The sequence below is a fragment of the Corvus moneduloides genome, chromosome 5, assembly GCF_009650955.1.
Source record: "Corvus moneduloides isolate bCorMon1 chromosome 5, bCorMon1.pri, whole genome shotgun sequence".
In the NCBI taxonomy this organism is placed as follows: Eukaryota; Metazoa; Chordata; class Aves; order Passeriformes; family Corvidae; genus Corvus; species Corvus moneduloides.
The window spans coordinates 26251236-26269790 of NC_045480.1; the positions used below are offsets into that span (position 1 = coordinate 26251236).

General features: G+C 37.1%; 1 protein-coding gene across 5 annotated transcripts in view; it reads right to left on the minus strand.

The window, feature by feature from the left end:
* CORIN (corin, serine peptidase) overlaps positions 1 to 18555 on the minus strand; it is a 127617-nt gene that overhangs the window by 41922 nt on the left and 67140 nt on the right. For all 5 annotated transcript variants that reach the window (XM_032110135.1, XM_032110138.1, XM_032110134.1 and 2 more), the window contains 5 exons: positions 11334 to 11447; positions 6627 to 6734; positions 4943 to 5053; positions 4242 to 4358; positions 823 to 921 (listed from right to left, as the gene is read on the minus strand). In XM_032110135.1, the coding sequence (XP_031966026.1) occupies positions 823 to 921; positions 4242 to 4358; positions 4943 to 5053; positions 6627 to 6734; positions 11334 to 11447 (549 nt within the window). The remainder of the gene's footprint in view (positions 1 to 822; positions 922 to 4241; positions 4359 to 4942; positions 5054 to 6626; positions 6735 to 11333; positions 11448 to 18555) is intronic.

Consider the following 18555-nt stretch of genomic DNA (forward strand, 5'->3'; position numbering starts at 1 on the left):
TAACTGCAACACAAAACAATTACATATGAATTGTGTAGAAATAGTCTGTAAGTGAAGCCAAGTCTGCCCATGTGTCAAGGTGACCTGAATTGATGTGATTGTATTAACACAGCACTAAGTTTTAATTAATTTTCAGTAATTTTTAATACAGTTTTGCTCCACTTTCAAAACATAGACAAATATCTTTCTATTGATTACCTGTTCACGTTGCTGCAATGCACAATTGAGCAAAAACAGCTATTCAGAAGCAAGCGCACAATTAGTACAGGAACCTTGCATGGAGTGGTATAGTAGAGTGCACAGATATGAGGGTACAGAGAGTTGAAAACCCTGATCCTCTACAATATATATTAGTCAGAAGAATAATTATTTTTTCCAGTTTTAATACCAAATTAATTCCTTCATAAAGTCCAGAAGTTCTCCTGACTACTAAATACAGTGACATGGGGTTTTTTATATTTTGAAAATAAATCAGTATCTTCTGCTTTACACTTACATTATTCTGTTTACTTTACATAGAGACTGAATGTCACTAAATGTTAAGAAAAAGTGCAACAGTAAACAGCCATGAAGAAAATATAAAAAATTCATAGAAGAGAAAGTTAAAATACCTCAATGTCAAATGTTATAAATCCTAGTACATCAATAACCAAGAGTTTTGATGACACATTTGTTTCAACATTGCCCTTTTCAAAGCTTAATCATTAGACATGTGCATTAGCTAGAAGATTAAATTATTATTTACCTTGTCCTAGCCTGCATCCTCATTATAATCTAAAACACCCTAAAAGAGTGACAGTGTGAAACACATGACCTACTTACTGCAGTTTGCCTGGCTGTTTCTTATCTCACAGGGAGAAGCTCCACAGGGATCAGGGCAGGAAGAGCACCTCTGGTCTCCCTCCTGACAGAGGGTTTGATCTGAGGGAAATAGAAATGTACTTTTCAAATTATTTACCAGACTAATAAAAATGACTGGAGTGTGATGAGAAAGTACAGTGTTTACATAAAAATTAAGTATTTCCTTTACATAGTTCAGTAAGTACCCAACAGCATTTCAAGTGCAGTAACGATGTGGCGTAAGGAAGAAGAGTGTGCAACACTGTCCAGATCTCATTTTTTTTACCCCTCTGTTCAATATAAAAAACTTACATCCCAGTTTTTGAATGAGAGGTATGGATCTCTGAAAGACATTTACCATGACACTCAAGCAGACTACGAAAAGTCATGTAAATCACATTTCAGAAAGAACAATAGGTCCTAGCTGAAAGAGAATACCCTCTGTGAATTATTATTCAATGCCATTCAGTTGATCTGCTTCTCATTTTATGGTGTTTTTGGTTGACAATAAGACATCCTGAAGAAAGGTCGCCAGAACTGTATTGTCCTCCTTTGACTGGTTAAAAAACAAACATCAGAAAGAAATCCAAAAATGCTATGGTCCTAATGATGGACTTCAGAATAAATAAAACCAGCACTTCATCACAAGTTTCTGAGCACACTACCTGGGTAGTTACTTTATCTGACAAATCCCTGGCCTTCTCTCTTTCTCATAGTTGTGATGACTCCTTTCCAAACCATTAAATTCTCTCTTCCATGTGTAAAATCAGTCATTTAGTTTACTATTCTGTACAGACAGACCAAATAGATGGTGTTTATCATCTTATCCTATTTAAAACAGCTTATTACCCTGATTACTTAGTGTTTGTATTGCACTACTGCCCACGAACATTAATCATTCTTCCCTCCATTGGGCATACAGAAGGTGTTGAAGAAAGATCTAATTTCAACAACCTTGACAACAATCTTGTCTAAAGGAACTGATGATTTTTTCATATCATATCATAATTATGTGGATTTAGTTCCTTTCATACATTTTATATATGGAAGCAATAGAGGTAATTTCTTTGCTATAGCAATTGACCATCTTATTTTACAGTTGCATCTGATTGCAAAACGGAACTTGAAAGGTAGGGAAAGCCTTTTGACTTCTAAAGCTATCCCAAATATTTACATTAAAATTATTTTTAAAGTTTTCTCCAACTCCTTCCTATCCCACAATGGAACAGTTTATCAACACTTTAAAAATCCCTGTGCTACAATGTAGATTCTTTTGATCCTAGCACAAATAATGATGAATTTCTACAAACACTCTACCCTGTCTTTTGAAGAGAAGCAGCCATGAGTACATCTATATTAGATTTCTATTGCCACAAAATTAATAAGAGCAGTACTCATAGATAGATACTATACCTTAAATTTCCTTAAGGTATGTAGTGAAGGAGACCACTTTTCTCATCCAGACAAAGATGAAGCAAGTCATTTGTAATCTCTGAATGAATATACTTGTGCTAGCACACAAGGTCCCTGTATCCTTATACAGGCAAGGGGAAGTCACTACACCTTGACCTCAAATTTCTATGCTGATATCACATATTTACCGTGTTAGTAACAAAACTAATATTCCTGACCGTGTTAGCCCTAACTTCACTGACTCTGATAGACATATCCAAATTTTTTTATTTTTTTTGTAGAGCAGAGAAGTCTTTGTAATAAGTGAATGTCCTACCGCATTTTTTGCACTTGCTGGAAGCAACAAAATATATAAGAAATACAATAGTAAGTTACAACAAGAATTCTGCCTTGCTTTTACATGGACTTTGCAAGGAACTAAAGATGAATGAAGTCCAAATTCTGCCAACATATTCCCATGCAAATTAGGATGGATGGCATATGGTTGCATAAAGAAAGAATTTTGCTCTAAACAATACTGCAAAATACTGGATAGAATTTTTGCACATTGAAGAATTAATAATACAAACAAGGAAAATGTCTGTATTTAAAACCTCTGCAGTTTAATGCCAAGCAGAAAGATCTTTTAGCATGTAGTGAGATCACTGACTACATAATTATCACCCCATACTACTGCTTGACTGTTTTAACCTAAACCTGTTCATCATACAAAAAAATATTTTTAACCATTGCTTCAACATCAAAAGGGAAAAAAAGCAGTGAAAACAAAACACATCACTGACTTTTAGCCCACATAATGCAAGAGAAATGGAGGATAAAAGAATTCATAGAATAAGACTGAGCTTGGACATCAATAAAGAAGAATAAAAACTGAACATTTTGTGCAAGTGTACAGTCAGAACTGAGGACAAAAACTTGTTTCTGGGTTTTTAGATTGCCACAGTCAGAACTAGAAGATATTCCATGGAAGACCTTTTTATAATGTCAACATTAATAGTGAAGAAAAATATTGATTATTTCTGTGTTTCAGCTTCTCAGTTATTTTTGGAATGGAGGTATTTAAATTGGAGTAGGAAGATCCCAAGAATTTTCTATGAACAGAAGGGACTGAGTACCATGCTTATGAAAGGATTTCTTTTAGACTGGTTTCCTAAAGAAATGAGGCTCATATAATCACACTGTGTATTTATCTTATGATAACAGGTCTTTTCTACTCTAATAAGAATTAAATAGCCTGTCCTATTACCATTACATCTGCCAGCACTAGCTTTCTACATAAAGTTAACTATTTTAATATCTTTAAAATAAGATTCATAAAAGAAATACATTAATAATTCTTGCATTGAAGGAAAGGCTGCAATCTGAACTTATACCTTACCAGAAATAAGAGAATTACATGGGAAAAATACCTTCAGATGTTGAAATCATCATAACACGATGACATTGCTTTCTAAGTGTATTAGGGAAACCATGTTTTGGGGCTCAAGACATTGCACAGTTTCCTCTTCTCTCATAGAGTCCATCATAAGACAGCTATCAAGTAGCTGTGAAAACTTACATCATCATATATTTTCCCTTAGTCACACTAAATCATTAGTTTACTTACAAAAACATTCTTTCTTTGATTCCCAGGTTCTGATTTTAAAAAAAAGGATTTAAATGAGAAAATTCCTCCTCAGAAGACACCAATTCCTGTAATAGTAGATTCTCATTGCTCCAAATAATGTATTTCCAGTAACAGCTGATTGCATAAGAAAAATAAATACTATGCTAAATATCACCACTTCTTCATCTTTTTTTATATTTTTAAGTACTAAAAGAAGTCTGCTTACAAATGCCTGTGTGAAACCACACACCAACCAGCCTTAGCAAGTGTTACTTGAAAGGCAAAGAAAGTTATTTATCAGACAGCTTTAGCTAAAGGTACTGCAGAACATAGAAGTCAATGGTAGGTTTAGTAAGAAGAGTAAAATGAGGCATATAATTACTTTCACTGCAGTTTTCTTCATCACTTCCATCTTTACAGTCATTATCTCCATCACACTGGAATGCACTAGGAATGCACTGCCCATTTCGGCACTCCACCAGACCCTGACTGTGACATGCTAGAGAGAAAAAAACAATATTAAAAAAGACAATATTCTGATCAATTTAGCTTAATGAAGCTCTGCCTTATATTTGAACATCATACTGAAGTTATTTTAGGAGGAGCTGACAACACTGCTTAGCACTGAAGATCACGAGGCATTTCTCATTAGGTGTCAGCTAATTTTTCAATAGCCACAGTTGCGCTGATCTTTAACTACTGAGACTGAAAACATGAATGCCAGGTATTACCAGCAGGTTGAGATGAAGTCTTAGCTTTTCCAAGGTAAAAAAACTCACATAGTTTTTACTCATATAGTGGAACATTACAATTAACAAAAAGCTTATTCTGTAATTAGCAAGAAGCTGAAACACAAAGCAATGCTTTACTTCTCAACAAAGGCAACAAATGTTTAATTTGCTGCAGCTGTCTACCAAGAACGGACATTTGTAAAGTGTGAACTTCTGAAATTAAATAAGTTTATAGTTTTGTTTTACAGGTGAGTACACTAGGAGGGTTTTTTTTGATTGCTTGGTTGGTTGGGTTTTGGGGTTTTTTTGTTTTTAAAGAAAGAAAAAATAATTAGAGATTAAGGGAACTTACAGCAATTGATCTCATCTGATTTGTCTATACAGTCATGGTCACCATCACATACCCAATCAGCTGTAATACATCTCCCATCTCCACACTGATGATGTGTCACTGGATTACAATCTACATAAAATGCAAATTCGAAGAAAAAAAAAGTATGCTAAATTACCATTTGTATATTTTATATTATTGACCAATTGTTCTATGCCTATAGATAATCTTCTTATTAATGAGTCATTTTGCATTAATAAATTATATGAAGAGATTTTCTGTATCTGCAGATTTTTTTGCAGATGGTAGTTACATATATTCTTAATTGTATTGCCTGCATAGTGATGGATAATTCCTTCTCTCAGGTGCACAGCTGTGACCATTTGTAAATGAACAAGTTTCTAAGATTCGCTAAGCACATTAGAAGATCTGGCTTACCATCTCACAGAATGATTTTCAGTTAACTAACATTTTCAGTAACCACCAGAGAAAATAATTTCCTACATTTATCTTTTTACTAAGACATTTAAAAAAATGTTTCTCAACTTCAGAAACTATATTTTTGCATGTACTTGGAATTTTCCATAAGAATTATCTACAAAGAAATTATTCCAATCTTCGTCTTACTCTTTCTACCTGAATGCACAAATAAAGAAGAGCATTCTGTTGAGCAGGCTGACTTTACAGGAAAATAAATAGAGACAATAGACACAGTCCAGTCCTCCAAATCTGCTATGAAAACCAATTTTAGCATGTACAAGATCTTAGATTTTAAAAATTGTATAGAATAAACCTACATCAAGGTAGGAAAGATAGAAGACAGATTAATGTTTAGAAAATATAAATCATCTTCAAACAAAGATTATTTATGAAAAAAAAAACACTAAATAACCAAAACTGAGAAGAAAATATTGAAAGGTCTTGGAGTGTGCTGATTTTGGAGAAGAAATATAAAACAAATATCAGAAAAAAAAATGTGCCTTGATTTTCAGTTTTCATGTTCTTTGTGTTTTTCCTTAGAAAAGCAAAAGGAAGAAAGTGAGAAATAATATTTTAACTGTTAAAGAATTATTTTGGAAAACTTAGTTTTTCTCAGGTGTAGTAACAAGACCAAAAGTTAGTAAAATTAAGACTTTCTAAGTTTTCCAATATTTACATGTTTAGATTATTCTTTTTTACTGGCAAAACTTCATTGTTTCTCCTATGGAAGTCAAGCGTAGGTAGACACATGGGTAGATAAGTATCATGAGTCAGAACATGCAGAGCTGATTGACAACAGAATTTGAAAGAAACAGAATTTGATAATCAAAACATACAACTTCACTACGAATCTTATGTAAAAACAGTTCATCTATAAAACAGTTGGCACCACCAGTGTGTACCCTCTCATAGTTTGCTTCACTCTCAGTTAAATTCAGTCAACCTAGCGAGGCAGCAGCCATAACATCCTTTGGAATTAGTTTAAAGCAAATTGAAAATAGGAGTATTTCTTATAAATACCAAACCCTTCAAGATTTGGATTGACCCAGAACTTTCCTTTAAACCTTTTCAAACTGCATATAGAATCTGTGAGCTATTTCCACTTTGTTCAAATAGAGTAACAGCAGGGTATATTACTCTTTCAGTAGTTTAAGGGAAGAGATTACTGGCTTAGGCAATCCTGATATCTTAAAAGACTTTAGAAAAGCACATAACTTTCATTTACCACAATTTTGTTCATCACTAAGGTCTCCACAGTCATCGTATCCATCACAAACAAAGGTATAATTGAGGCACTTTCCCGTGTCGCAACGAAATACATCATTACTGCAGTCTACAAAACAAATGTATGCAAAATGTTAAAGTTACATTGGAACATTCATATAAACTGTGAACACTGGAATGTGCTGACTACACACAAAATTAGCTAAAGATACCTTACAGCATACAGGTCTGCATTAATACTGGTGGGTACCAGTTTATGAGAATCTAATCTGGAAGAATATGAAAAATCAAAAACCGTTTTTAGAAATTTTTACTCTCTCCCTACCAGCTGGTTTTTGATCAATACCATAAGGAGATAGTGCTCTGGTTGCACATAGGGACCTAAATGTTTAATTAACTTACACACATAAAGTTCTCAAGAAAGATTGTAGGCTTCACCATTGTAGATTACTAGGACAATCCTCAGCACCTGATGTGGCTATTAAATGGAGTTAAAGATTCTAACAGCAAAATCAAGATCCTTAGACCCTGCTTTTGAGCCTGCCTTTGATCTTACAATGGTTTCAAATGAGCTTTATGCTTAACACAGTTTGGAGCTCAGATTTGGCCTTCTCATCAAGGAATTCTTATCACTGTCAGCCCTAAGTGGGTTTAACCATTTTTTCATGATGGGAGGCATCAGTAGAATCTGCCAGATATTCCCTGAGAATAACCATAATACTTGAATAATATCAGGTTCAATAAAAACATGGAATCTATGTTGTAGTTAAGTGGGTTGAAGAGAAATTAGGGTTTGTGGTGTCTGGTCCCCATCAGTAACAACTTTTGATTTCAAGCACACAATTAGGAAGTGGGTAAGTTTCACTGCCTTCTTCTAGGCTTTTCCTTGACCTCTAGCTTTTCAGGGGGAATACCAAGATAGAGAACAGCTGGGGGGGACAATCCTTCCTTCCTGTTGAAGCTATGCCATTTTAACCAAGGAAGTCCTTTGCGCTCATTTTTACTGGCATATGTGGGCATTCTAAATGAGTTCTTCCCTGGAAAACAGAAAGAGAGCTCAAAAGGCAGGGAGTAGAACAAAAGTGCCTCCTTTCTTCTGAGATGATCAACAACTGAAAAACAGAATCATGCTACCACTTCCTTCACTCCTCTTGGCATGTGATTCCTGTGTTCATGATTGCACAGTGGTTCCACTTTGAAAGCAGGGTGTCCTTCTAAGGATATTACACGCTGAAAGGTGCAGAACTCTTCTAGAAGGTGCTGTGGGGTTTCTACCCCTTCAGATCAATGTCAACCAAGTGTTTCACCTCCTATGTGAAAAAAAACTCCGGAACTTGAACATGAGTCACTTCCTCCCCTTCCCCCACAGAAGTGTTAATGCTTTCTACAAGTTTCATATTATCTTAGATAGTCCAAACTGAATAAATAGCATAGTGTGAAGGAAATGCTTCAGGATATGAAGTAAAATAATACAGCTGAGCCATGAGCTATGTACTCAATAGTTACTTTGGCTTCAAAAAGAACTATTATTCCTAAAACAGGGAATAACAAATGAAAATGAAAATGAAATGAAAACATTTAAGTTCTTGCTTTCCGTAAGCAGACTGATACCCAGCTGAGAGTAAATTCTAGACATTTCTTGTTTTGAATATGCAACAGCGTGAAGTCATCTGGCAACCTTTAATTTTACTGGTCAATTTGTAACTCCGACAGTTTCTATGCTTCTTCCACTGCTCCTCCTGCAAATGAAACAAAACTGTCTTTTTCTATGTTATTTCCTCTGGATTAATTTACTGTTTCATTTCCATTCATACCCATTTACATTAATACTGCTGAAGCTGCTGCAGTGCCCTTTAGGGTAGACAATTCACAGGCCCACATAGACAGGGTAAACAAAAAGTACACAAACTTCCTTGCAGGGAAATAAGATTCACTTGATGAAAATCTAACAGCCTTAATATACATTTTCTTCAAGATATTAGCAATAATGTATAGTATAGGGTAGTTGGTTACTCTGTTAAGTAAGATGGGCACTTGGCAGCTGCCACTTGTAAAAGGCTCAACTTAAATTTTATAAATGATGGGAAAATCCCCATTTTCATAAAATTAAATACAAATTCCTATTCTATACTCCACTAAACACAAATGAAGCCTGGTGAATCTTTTACATTCAACAACTTGACCCTAAGATAAGCTTGGCTGGTTAAAGCATGGTGCTGATAAAGCCAAGGTGACAGGTTTGATCCCTGTAAGGGTCCAGAAGGATCTGCTGCATGTGGGTCTGGACAAACCCCCAAAACATCCTACTCTCTAAATTGGAGAGAGATGGATTTCATGGGTGGACTGTTTGGTGGATAAGGAATTGGTTGGACGATCGCATCCCAAGGGTCAACAGCTCAGAACCCCAAAGGACATCACTGACCAGTGCTGTCCCTCAGGGCTCTGTACTGGAACCAGTGTTATTTAACATCTTTATTAATAACATAGATGAAGGGATCAAGTGCACCCTCAGCAAAATTGCAGATGAGATGGGGAGATGGTGTGGAGGTCAAGCTGAGTGGTGTGGTTGCCATACCTGAAGGACAGGATGCCATACAGATGGCCATACAGACGGACAAGCTCAAGTGGGCACCTGGGAATCTCGTGGTCTAACAAGACCAAGTACAAGGTGCTGCACCTGGGTCAGAGCAAACCCTGGTATCAACACAGGCTGGGGAATGAATGGATTTAAAGCAGCCCTGCCAAGAAAAACTTGGGGGAACCAGTAGATGAACAGCTGGACATGACTCAGCAATGTGCACTTGCAGCCCAGAAAGCCAATTGTATCCTGGACTGCATTAGAAGCAGCATGGCCAGAAGGCTGAGGAAGGTGATTCTGTCCCTCTGCTCTGCTCTTGTGAAAGCCCACCTGCAGTGCTGCATCCAGCTCTAAGTCCCACAGCACAGGAAAATCTTATGACCTGTTGGAAGAGGTCCAGACGAGGCTACAAAAATGATCATAAGGATGGAACAGCTCTCCTTTGAGGAAAGGCTGAGAGAGTTGGGGTTGTTTCTCCTGGAGAAGAGTGGCCTTTCAGCACTTTAAGGGAGTTTATAAGAAAGATGGGGACCGACTTTTTAGCTGGAGCTGTTGTTATAGGACAATAATTTTAAAAGAGGGTACATTTAGATTAGACATAAGGAATAAATTTTTTACAATGAGGATGGTGAAACACTGGACAGGTTACCCAGAGAAATGGTAGACATTCCATTCCTGGAAATATTCAAGGTCAGGTTGGATAGGACTCTGAGCAACCTATCCTATAATTTAATGAGGTGACTTAAGACTTTGAGAGGGGCAAGGACTGCAAGAAACACAGCATTTTTTATCAGACAAGCTGTCAGGCAAATAGGTCTTCCTTCAGTTTTGCTCTTTCTGCTATGCAATTCAAGAAAGCCTTATTTGACCTCCACACCCTCTCCTTAGCTCTTACCAATCATCCTAATGAAAGACATCCTCTGCATGTAAACCCTGTATCATTAAACAGACAGGCATCCTTTCAAAGGTAATCTCACCTCATGAAACTTATGTTTGTTTTTTCAAGACACACAATATATTTATTCACATTCTCCACATTTTATTACTAATTTATTCTTTTCCCATTTCTAATGGAACTTGAGAACCATAGTCTCATAGGCATTTTTAAATTTTTGAGCTCACTTTAAATCTAAAGCTAGCGCTGACAGGAAAAATTGGAAAATAAAAACATACAATACTTTTTACATAAACAGACATTATCTCAATCTCCATTAAATGAATTGTAGGCTATCAAAGGAAAAGCAAGCTCTAACGTCATTCATATTGAGACCAGGAGGAAATTGCTGTCCTCATTTATTCCTTGGAGTATCCCAGATAAAATCTAACAACAACTTCCTTAAAAGCAGCTTTGTGAGCCTTGGAATGCCCAGGCTCTTAAATCACTAGTAAGAACAAATCTTTTGAGTTGAGTGTAAACTGCACAGTCTGACATTTTTCAAAGTCTGAATGAGAAATCCTGTTTTGTGGCATAATGTCCCGCCATAGCCCCTATTTTTTCCACATTTTCCTTTGTTCTTTTTCTTTTCCCCTTCTCATTGTTATCTTACAGTACATTTGCTCAGCTTTTCTAAAGGTGTTTGTAGTCCAAGGTGTTTTGTTAACACAGAAAAACACATAGGAGCTCTAAAGATATGCACTACCACAGACAAATAAATAAAAAATGAGGCTATCACATATGTACATTATACTGCAGCACATACTGGGATTAATTTAAATAAATCACATCCAGGATTGAGACCAAGACAATTTTCAAACAGATGGTCTTGCATCTACTCTAAAATCAACGCCAAGAACCAGGATAAAACTACAACAGTATTCAGCTGATTATCAGAAGTGCACATTCTGACGCACACTATTGACCTATTAAAAAAAACCAAAAAACCAAATACTTCTAATTTCCACATAGCTCCTTGCAGAATATCTGCCTCAAGGCATAAAATTTGACATATCAAAAGCACATGCTGTGGCCTGAGTGAGCAAAGCTACACATAGTCCACAGCAACTTACAGAGTCCAAATGTCAATATATGCAAACACTATGCAAAGCTCCTATTCTTCCTGCTTCGGTTTCCAGGTTTCCCTGACTGGATTCAGTACTTCAGCAGAACGCTTCAAGGTTTAAGAAACTTACTACAATGGACCTCATCACTCCAATCATCACAGTCGTTGTAGCCATTACACTGCAGTTTCCCTGGGATGCAGATCCCACTGGCACACAAGAAACTCTCCTCTCCTCCACACAGTGCTGCAAGAGAGAAAAAGGACAGAATAAGGAGAAAAATTGTTAGCATCAACATCGCCAAGTTAATGTTACTGGAGTCTTACACATGTTAAACTGATACTTAAGATTCCCCGCAGGTATTGAAACATATTTCCAATTTGGAAAACATCAAGATAGCTCTCAGGGGAACATCACTGAATGCAAGAAGGTCGAGAGGAAAACCTGAAAGAAAAAAATCTCCATTTTTGAGATAGAACAAAGCCATTTAAAACTGCTAGCAGTGAAAGACCCATTTCAAAAGACCTCAACAGGCAGTCATGAAAAGACTATTACACCCGTTAAATCTGCCCCTGGGACTAAGGAAGGAGCCTGTAATATGCCAGCAAAAAATATAATAATTTCTGCTTAAGACTGGCTTTATTGTATATCCCTTTGGTATTCTTCACAATTTGCCAAACCAATAGGTATACAGTGGATGCTGTGAGGTACCGCTTAGCATCGGCCATGCTCAATGCTTTTCAAAAATGACAAACAGCTCCAGCTTGCATTGGCTGCAAGTTCAACTATTTATCTAGATTTTTAATTTTATTTGTGGTCCTAGAATAGCAGTCTTTTCTATCACACTATGGAAATGGATATACACACAAACACACACAGTTTCAGCACCCTCATTATTAGTTTTAAATTTTTTCAGCAAGAGATTATTTTTTTCAACATATTTACATTCTTTTCTCATCCTCAAATATTATTTTATCATCCCCAAGTAACAGGGAAATCTTAAACTTTCTTAACTGAAACACACACTCTTTATGGAAAATTTGGTTGTAATGAAAACTTAGGAATAATTTCAAAATCTTTTCTATTACACTCCCAGGTGTAATGTGCACTTGGACAGCAAATAATTTTGATTTTGCAATACATACATCATTTTCTAGTTGGGAACATGGTTATTGCAGTGAAAGCTGCTTATGCAATGTATTTTAAAGGAGGTCTCTAATTTTGCAGAAAGGTGCCCAAAATACTAAGAGACTTTAAACCAAAAATTTTAAACTAGTTTGTGCCATTTAATGTTTGTGACTCTTCATCAGAAACAAGGGTGAAACCACCAGCATCATCCTTTTGCACACCCTTATGATGTGCTCCTCAGTAGGTTCCCTCACACAGTGTGATTGGACACATTTCCTAACCTCTAACTGAAGAGTTACAGCCTCACCTGTATTCCACCAGTTTCAGAAGCATATTACAAACTGCAAAATACAATAGTCTTAAGACAAACATGAGATTAGATAACATTCACAGTCTCATTTTACAGGGGGAAAAATGAGGCAATGAGATATTAAAGTGAAAGTTATAAGAAATAATGAATAATAACTTCAATTGACCAATCTAAGACACAAAAACCAGCATGTCATTGGGTTGGGTTTTTTTTTGGAGGGTAAAGACTAATGTTACTTTATATGTTCAAAGAATAGCTCTTGTTGCCTTTACTTGTAGCTGCAAATGTCGCAGTTGCAAATAAACTCCAGCTATACAAATGAAGAGCCCAGTTAGCTGGAAGTGTTCAAAGAACAGTAGAGAAAGTTTTTATTCAACCACCTTGTTCAACATGGTCATTGCAACAGTGACAGGGCAAGAAATCTCATTCCATATTATAACGTCACACTTTATTATGGGCCAATCTTTTTATTTCTCCAGTTCCCTTACCTATATACTGCACTTCCCAATTGCTGCAGTCACTAAGCTCTACAGGCCCCCCTAGAAACAACAGACTTCCTTGGTATGGAAGTACTAGTTCCCTGGAGACTAGTGTTTATCCCACAGATGATCATGTCAGGTAAAAATAGAATATGATAGCATTATCAAAATTTTGTAGTTCATCATACAAGAAAGGCTCTTAGAGCTTGGAAAGGCAACTTTAACTGATTGGCAATCTTACATTCTTATAACTTGGCTTTTACACAGTTTCCTTCATGTTTAAAAAGGAAGACAGCATAAACAGCTCAAAAGGAACTGTCTTGATTTTCTTTGATGGAGATCTCCATCAGTAAAGAGCTTCACTGGTACTAAGATAGCAAGAGTAATGGACTCCTATCCTTTGTGTTAATATGCCAGCTTGGCCTGGGAGAACAAAAGTTAACAGCAGGAATATCTGAATATTTTTCTTACAGATCAGAAGAGCAAAGATTCTGGCATCCCATATTCATTTCTGGGCTGTGAACAAAAGTGTGTTGAAGCACTTGTAAGTCATCCTGACTCTGCCTCCTTAATACAAATTTATCTGCTTAATACATCTACATCTGCTACTACCCCAAACCACTTCTTCATTTCTTCATATCTAAAGGGAGCATTTTCCTGTTTATCTTGTATGTTATACAAAAAAACAAGAGGAAGAGTGAAATTAGTTTTCTTTATCTCAGTTTTAGCATCCAGCAGCAATCAGAAGGAATTTTTAGAAACTTTAATCTCACCTCTTGCAGTCTTCTAATAGGTAATGACTGCATATGTTTGACCCAGTCAGTGCAGTGCTCAGGGCAAGGAGAGCACACACACTGTGAACAGTACCTCCAATGAATGCAATTTCTGCTTTCTACCAAGCTTGTGCAAGAAGCTTTCAGTAGGATGACCATTCCATCATACCTCCAAAGGTCAGGTTTTAATGGAAATTATAAAAGCCTTATCTAATGCTGTAAAACAAACACTTCAGTTGAATGTTACATTTTGGTATTTGATCAGGAACCCAGTGGATTTAGTTACACAGCCATTCATAAGACTTTCTTGAACACGGGCTGCATACTCAGAAATGTGGGGACTATTTTAAACAAAGCAGCAGCAAAAGAAGAAATAATGCCTGAAATAGATATTTGAAATAGGAAAAATATGGACCATTCCACTCAAAATCATTACAAATGGCAAAGGTGTTATTCTAAAGAACTATGCTGGGAAATGTTAATTACTGATACCTCTGTAAATAATTCACACATTTATTACTAAAATCATACAAATACACACACACCAAAACTCCTGAAGAATTAAAAATTCTATGTAAAATGAGCCAAATAAAACAGAAGCAATCCTTGCTGATAGAGAAACTTGCTTGTTTTAGTCCTTACCCAGAAAGGTTTATAATCTGGAATAGCTTCCAAAATCCCAGACTAAACAACATTGGCAGCAAAAAGTGCTTTATTTTATCTATCTGGTGTGCTATCAAAAGTGTCTTTGAGGAGGGAAGACCATTTATGTGTTGTTTTTCCAGCTAGATTACTGGAATGTCATCTATAGAAGATTATGTGGAAAGGTCCCTGTAAAGCTGCAGAGAGCACATACTGAAATAAACATATTATTTTACCATCCTCAAGATTGACATCTGGCTGCATTTCAAGGTATAGCAGCAGATAAGGCATTCTGTAACTGTGAAAATGACCATGAAAAGTGATGCCAATTTTTTTTCAAAGAGAAGAGGAGACCACATTTACTGTCTAATGCTATGGAAGAACTAAGAGGTATTAAAACCAAAAGGCAGTGCTCTTCATGCAATGCACTGACAAGCTGTAACATTCTAGAACATGATACTGTGGATGCTAAAACATACAGAGACCCATGTAACAAAGAGACACATTAATAGAATAAAAATCTATGGCAGGTCACAAATTACAGAAAAATCCTTGAATCTCAAACAGATGGAAAATGCAGTAGTATTTGGAAAAGTACTGCCACATAGTCTTGCCCTGTTCTCCTTTTCTGGGCATTTGATTTTGTCAGATTTTGGAGTCCGAATTATAAGACAGATGGACTTTTTCTCTTACCCAATATAGTCATAATAGCACAGTGGAACACAGAGGAATCCCTGTATTCTCTCACTTCCAAATTTTCATCACCTGCTCCCTACACCATGTATGTACCCTGCAATACAGTGTATGTATCTTGTTGCTGTCAATTCTAGAAAGTTTTGATACTATGACCACAACCACGGAATTAGAAAAGCTGGCGACTCCTTACCCCCAGGTAATTGTTCATTTCTCTATTTCCTTAGGATGCAAAACCCTGTGGGAGAAAGAGGACAAAAGACCTTTTTCTTTCATTCAAGTGATGCAGCCTAAAAAGGCCACATAAGAAACTTCAAGCTGGAAAAGAAACAGGCAAAAAACAGTAATACAAACAGAATAGGAAAATAAAAACCAGAGAACACAACAAAATATAATGCAGGATCAACAGAATTAAAGAGTGACTCGGTAGTCGAAATAGCTTTTTCAGCTGTGTTTCTTCACATGAAACACCACAACAATCCTGAATAACATTTTGTTTCCCTCAAAAAATTATTCCACTATTGCTGGTTTTTCAGCCCTTCAGCATCAATGTTACGCATACACAAATCATCTCTGTATCCATTTCACTGTATTAAGTAAATGCAAGGGCACACAAGAAAGATAGTGTCTTCCTGATTTTAAAAGCTTTTTCACAAAAAAATTGTCTACTGGATGAATATAATTACATTGCCTATAGAAAAATAAATACCTGTTGTAATCAGGTATTTGAATTCTCTACTCAAAGTTATTCTTCAAAGATAATTCTCTCAATTAATACCGGTGTGAATGAAGGGAGGGGTGGCTTACTTGCAGTCTTCCAATACAAGAAAGATGGAGAGGAACTTTTTACACGAGCATGTGGCTACATGCTAGGACAAGGGGAAGGGCTTCAAACTGAGAGAGAGTAGATTTAGATTAGATATTAGGAAGAAAATCTTTACTGTGAGGGTGGTGAGGCATGAGAGCAGGTTGTCCAGAGAAGCGGATGCCTCATCCCTGGAAGTGCTCAAGGTCAGATTGGATGGGTCCCTGAGTGACCTGGTCTAGTGGAAGGTGTGCCTGCCCATGCCAGGGGGGTTGGAATAAGATGATTTTTAAGGTCCCTTCCAACCCAAAATCTCATGGCGATGAAGTGCAATTCAGGCCACTTGTGCACCACTTTTTTAACAGAAAGAGACATTCATTCATAATGCCTCTTTAGCAAAAATACAAAAGTGAACAATGTCTGTCAATTCTATACATAAATTTACATAGTTTTGTTGTATAAACAGCAGAAGCATCATATTCACTGCTCCTTCTGAAAGCATTTTACAACTCAAATTAACAGAAGAATAACTTCAGGGCTCTTTCGAGAGCTCCATGTTGTTGAGGTAACTGAGCCAAAAATTGTGATGACTGAGGGGCCAAGGAGCCCCGAAATAGCAGAGGCCTGCTGGTGGACCAATTGCGAGATTCAAGAACACCCCCTGACCTCATGGTGAGAAAGGAAAAGACTCTCCCATCAGGTTTTGCGGTGCCAGGCGGACTTGCTATGCTGCACACCCCCAGACCTTCCCCATTGGCTCCCATTCCCTAGTCCCACCTGTGTACCGCCCCTGTGCCCTCAGACTATTGGTCCTGATGCTTGCCCTGCTCCCATACATAAACCCTGGACACTGTGTGTCCGCCATCTTCAGTCTCTGGTCTGCTTTGGCGGCAGGGTGCGATAAACCTCGTCCGTGGAAATGCCATACAGGAGAGCCCTCCTGACTCTTTGCCTCTGGTAATGCTGAGCAGTCCGGCTTGGGTGTGTGTGTGAGATCCGTGCCAACAGCCGCGCGGGTGAAAGGAGCAAGCTTGCTGGAGTGCTGTACCCACCGCAACGATCCCATAGCCAGGGATGTTTCAGGGAAACGCAGCTACCCCTTCACGAACCCACGCACAGTGCATTACCATGTTAATTTAAGTCAGATTATTGTGTTAGTTAACTTCTCATTCAAGCTACTGGGTTTTTTCCGCCATGGGTTTAACAGCAAAAGTTATGTTGGCTGGTCAAAGCAAATAAAATAACATAATAGACAGTGTCAGTTGAGAGAGAGAGTGAAAAACAGAGCTGAAATGTTTCTGTGAGTAGGGATATGAATAACAGCCCTCAGGAAGGTTTTTGTGATTTCTTCCCCCCAGAATGCATTATTGGTTTCATGTGAAATGAATGACTGATGATGCCTCCTGCTCACTCCTTTACGTGCTCACAACTCATTAGACCTGTGAAACTAGTTCAACTACCTACCTTAAATCTCAAAAGATAAATTCTTACAGCTACTTTTAGAGTAGCTGATTTTCTCATCTACTGAGTATTCACTTGTCAGTAGTGTAAACAAGTATCAATCTGAAGGACATTAGCCTTCAGACCTGCAGAGAATGACTGAGTGACTCAGTCATTTTGCATTCAGATGTTTTTACTATAATGGCACGACTTGGATTTTCCAGTACAATCAGTACATCTGTGTTCACAACAGGAACGTATTTCGTAATAGATTCCCCATAGTGATATTGTGCACTCAATTTGCAATGCTTGTGGAGATAACTTTTAGACAAAGAGATAAATATTAGCTACGACACATGAACCAGTATGTATCCACTAGATAATCCGTATTCTAAACGATAAACATTCTTCAGGAAAACTGGTAATTGTCCCCAGGATAAATGCTCTGAATTCTAACTGGAACATGACTCAAGGATATTTTCTCCAACTGGGCTTGGAAAGCCATATGACATTCAAGGATTTTTTGGAGGAGTGATAATCTTCAATTCAGAAAATGGGAAAGATACGGAGTTTTTAGCCACAATCAGACAAAAATAAACAAGAGAAATCAAGAGAAGGTTTTGTTTGGGATTGGGTGTCTGAGTGACACTGTACAAGTATCTCTGGAACAAACAGGTATAGCAGCCAGACCTTAATTTTGAGAAACACAAGATATAACTAAAGATGTAAAAGAGAATTACAACATCACACAAAACAAATTATATGCAAGGCATATGTGGGCAGGGAAGGATTCACTGCATGTAATCTGGAGGCACCAATCCCCAAAAGAAACCACAAAGTTAAGAAATAAGCAGTCATATGCCAAGTACATGCTCTTGAAATTTCCAGGAATTGAACCCTTAGTAGAGTGTGAAGAGCAGTTTGTGCTGAGCACTAGATAAAAAGGGATTAGAGCAGAGAATCAACCTCAGCTGTTTGATTCTACTGTGGTCAGAGAAGTAAATTCTTTCAAATATACAAACTGCAGAAATAAATATTCAAGAACAGCACAGTATATTTCTGTAGGAGAAGCAGCCTAGTGAAC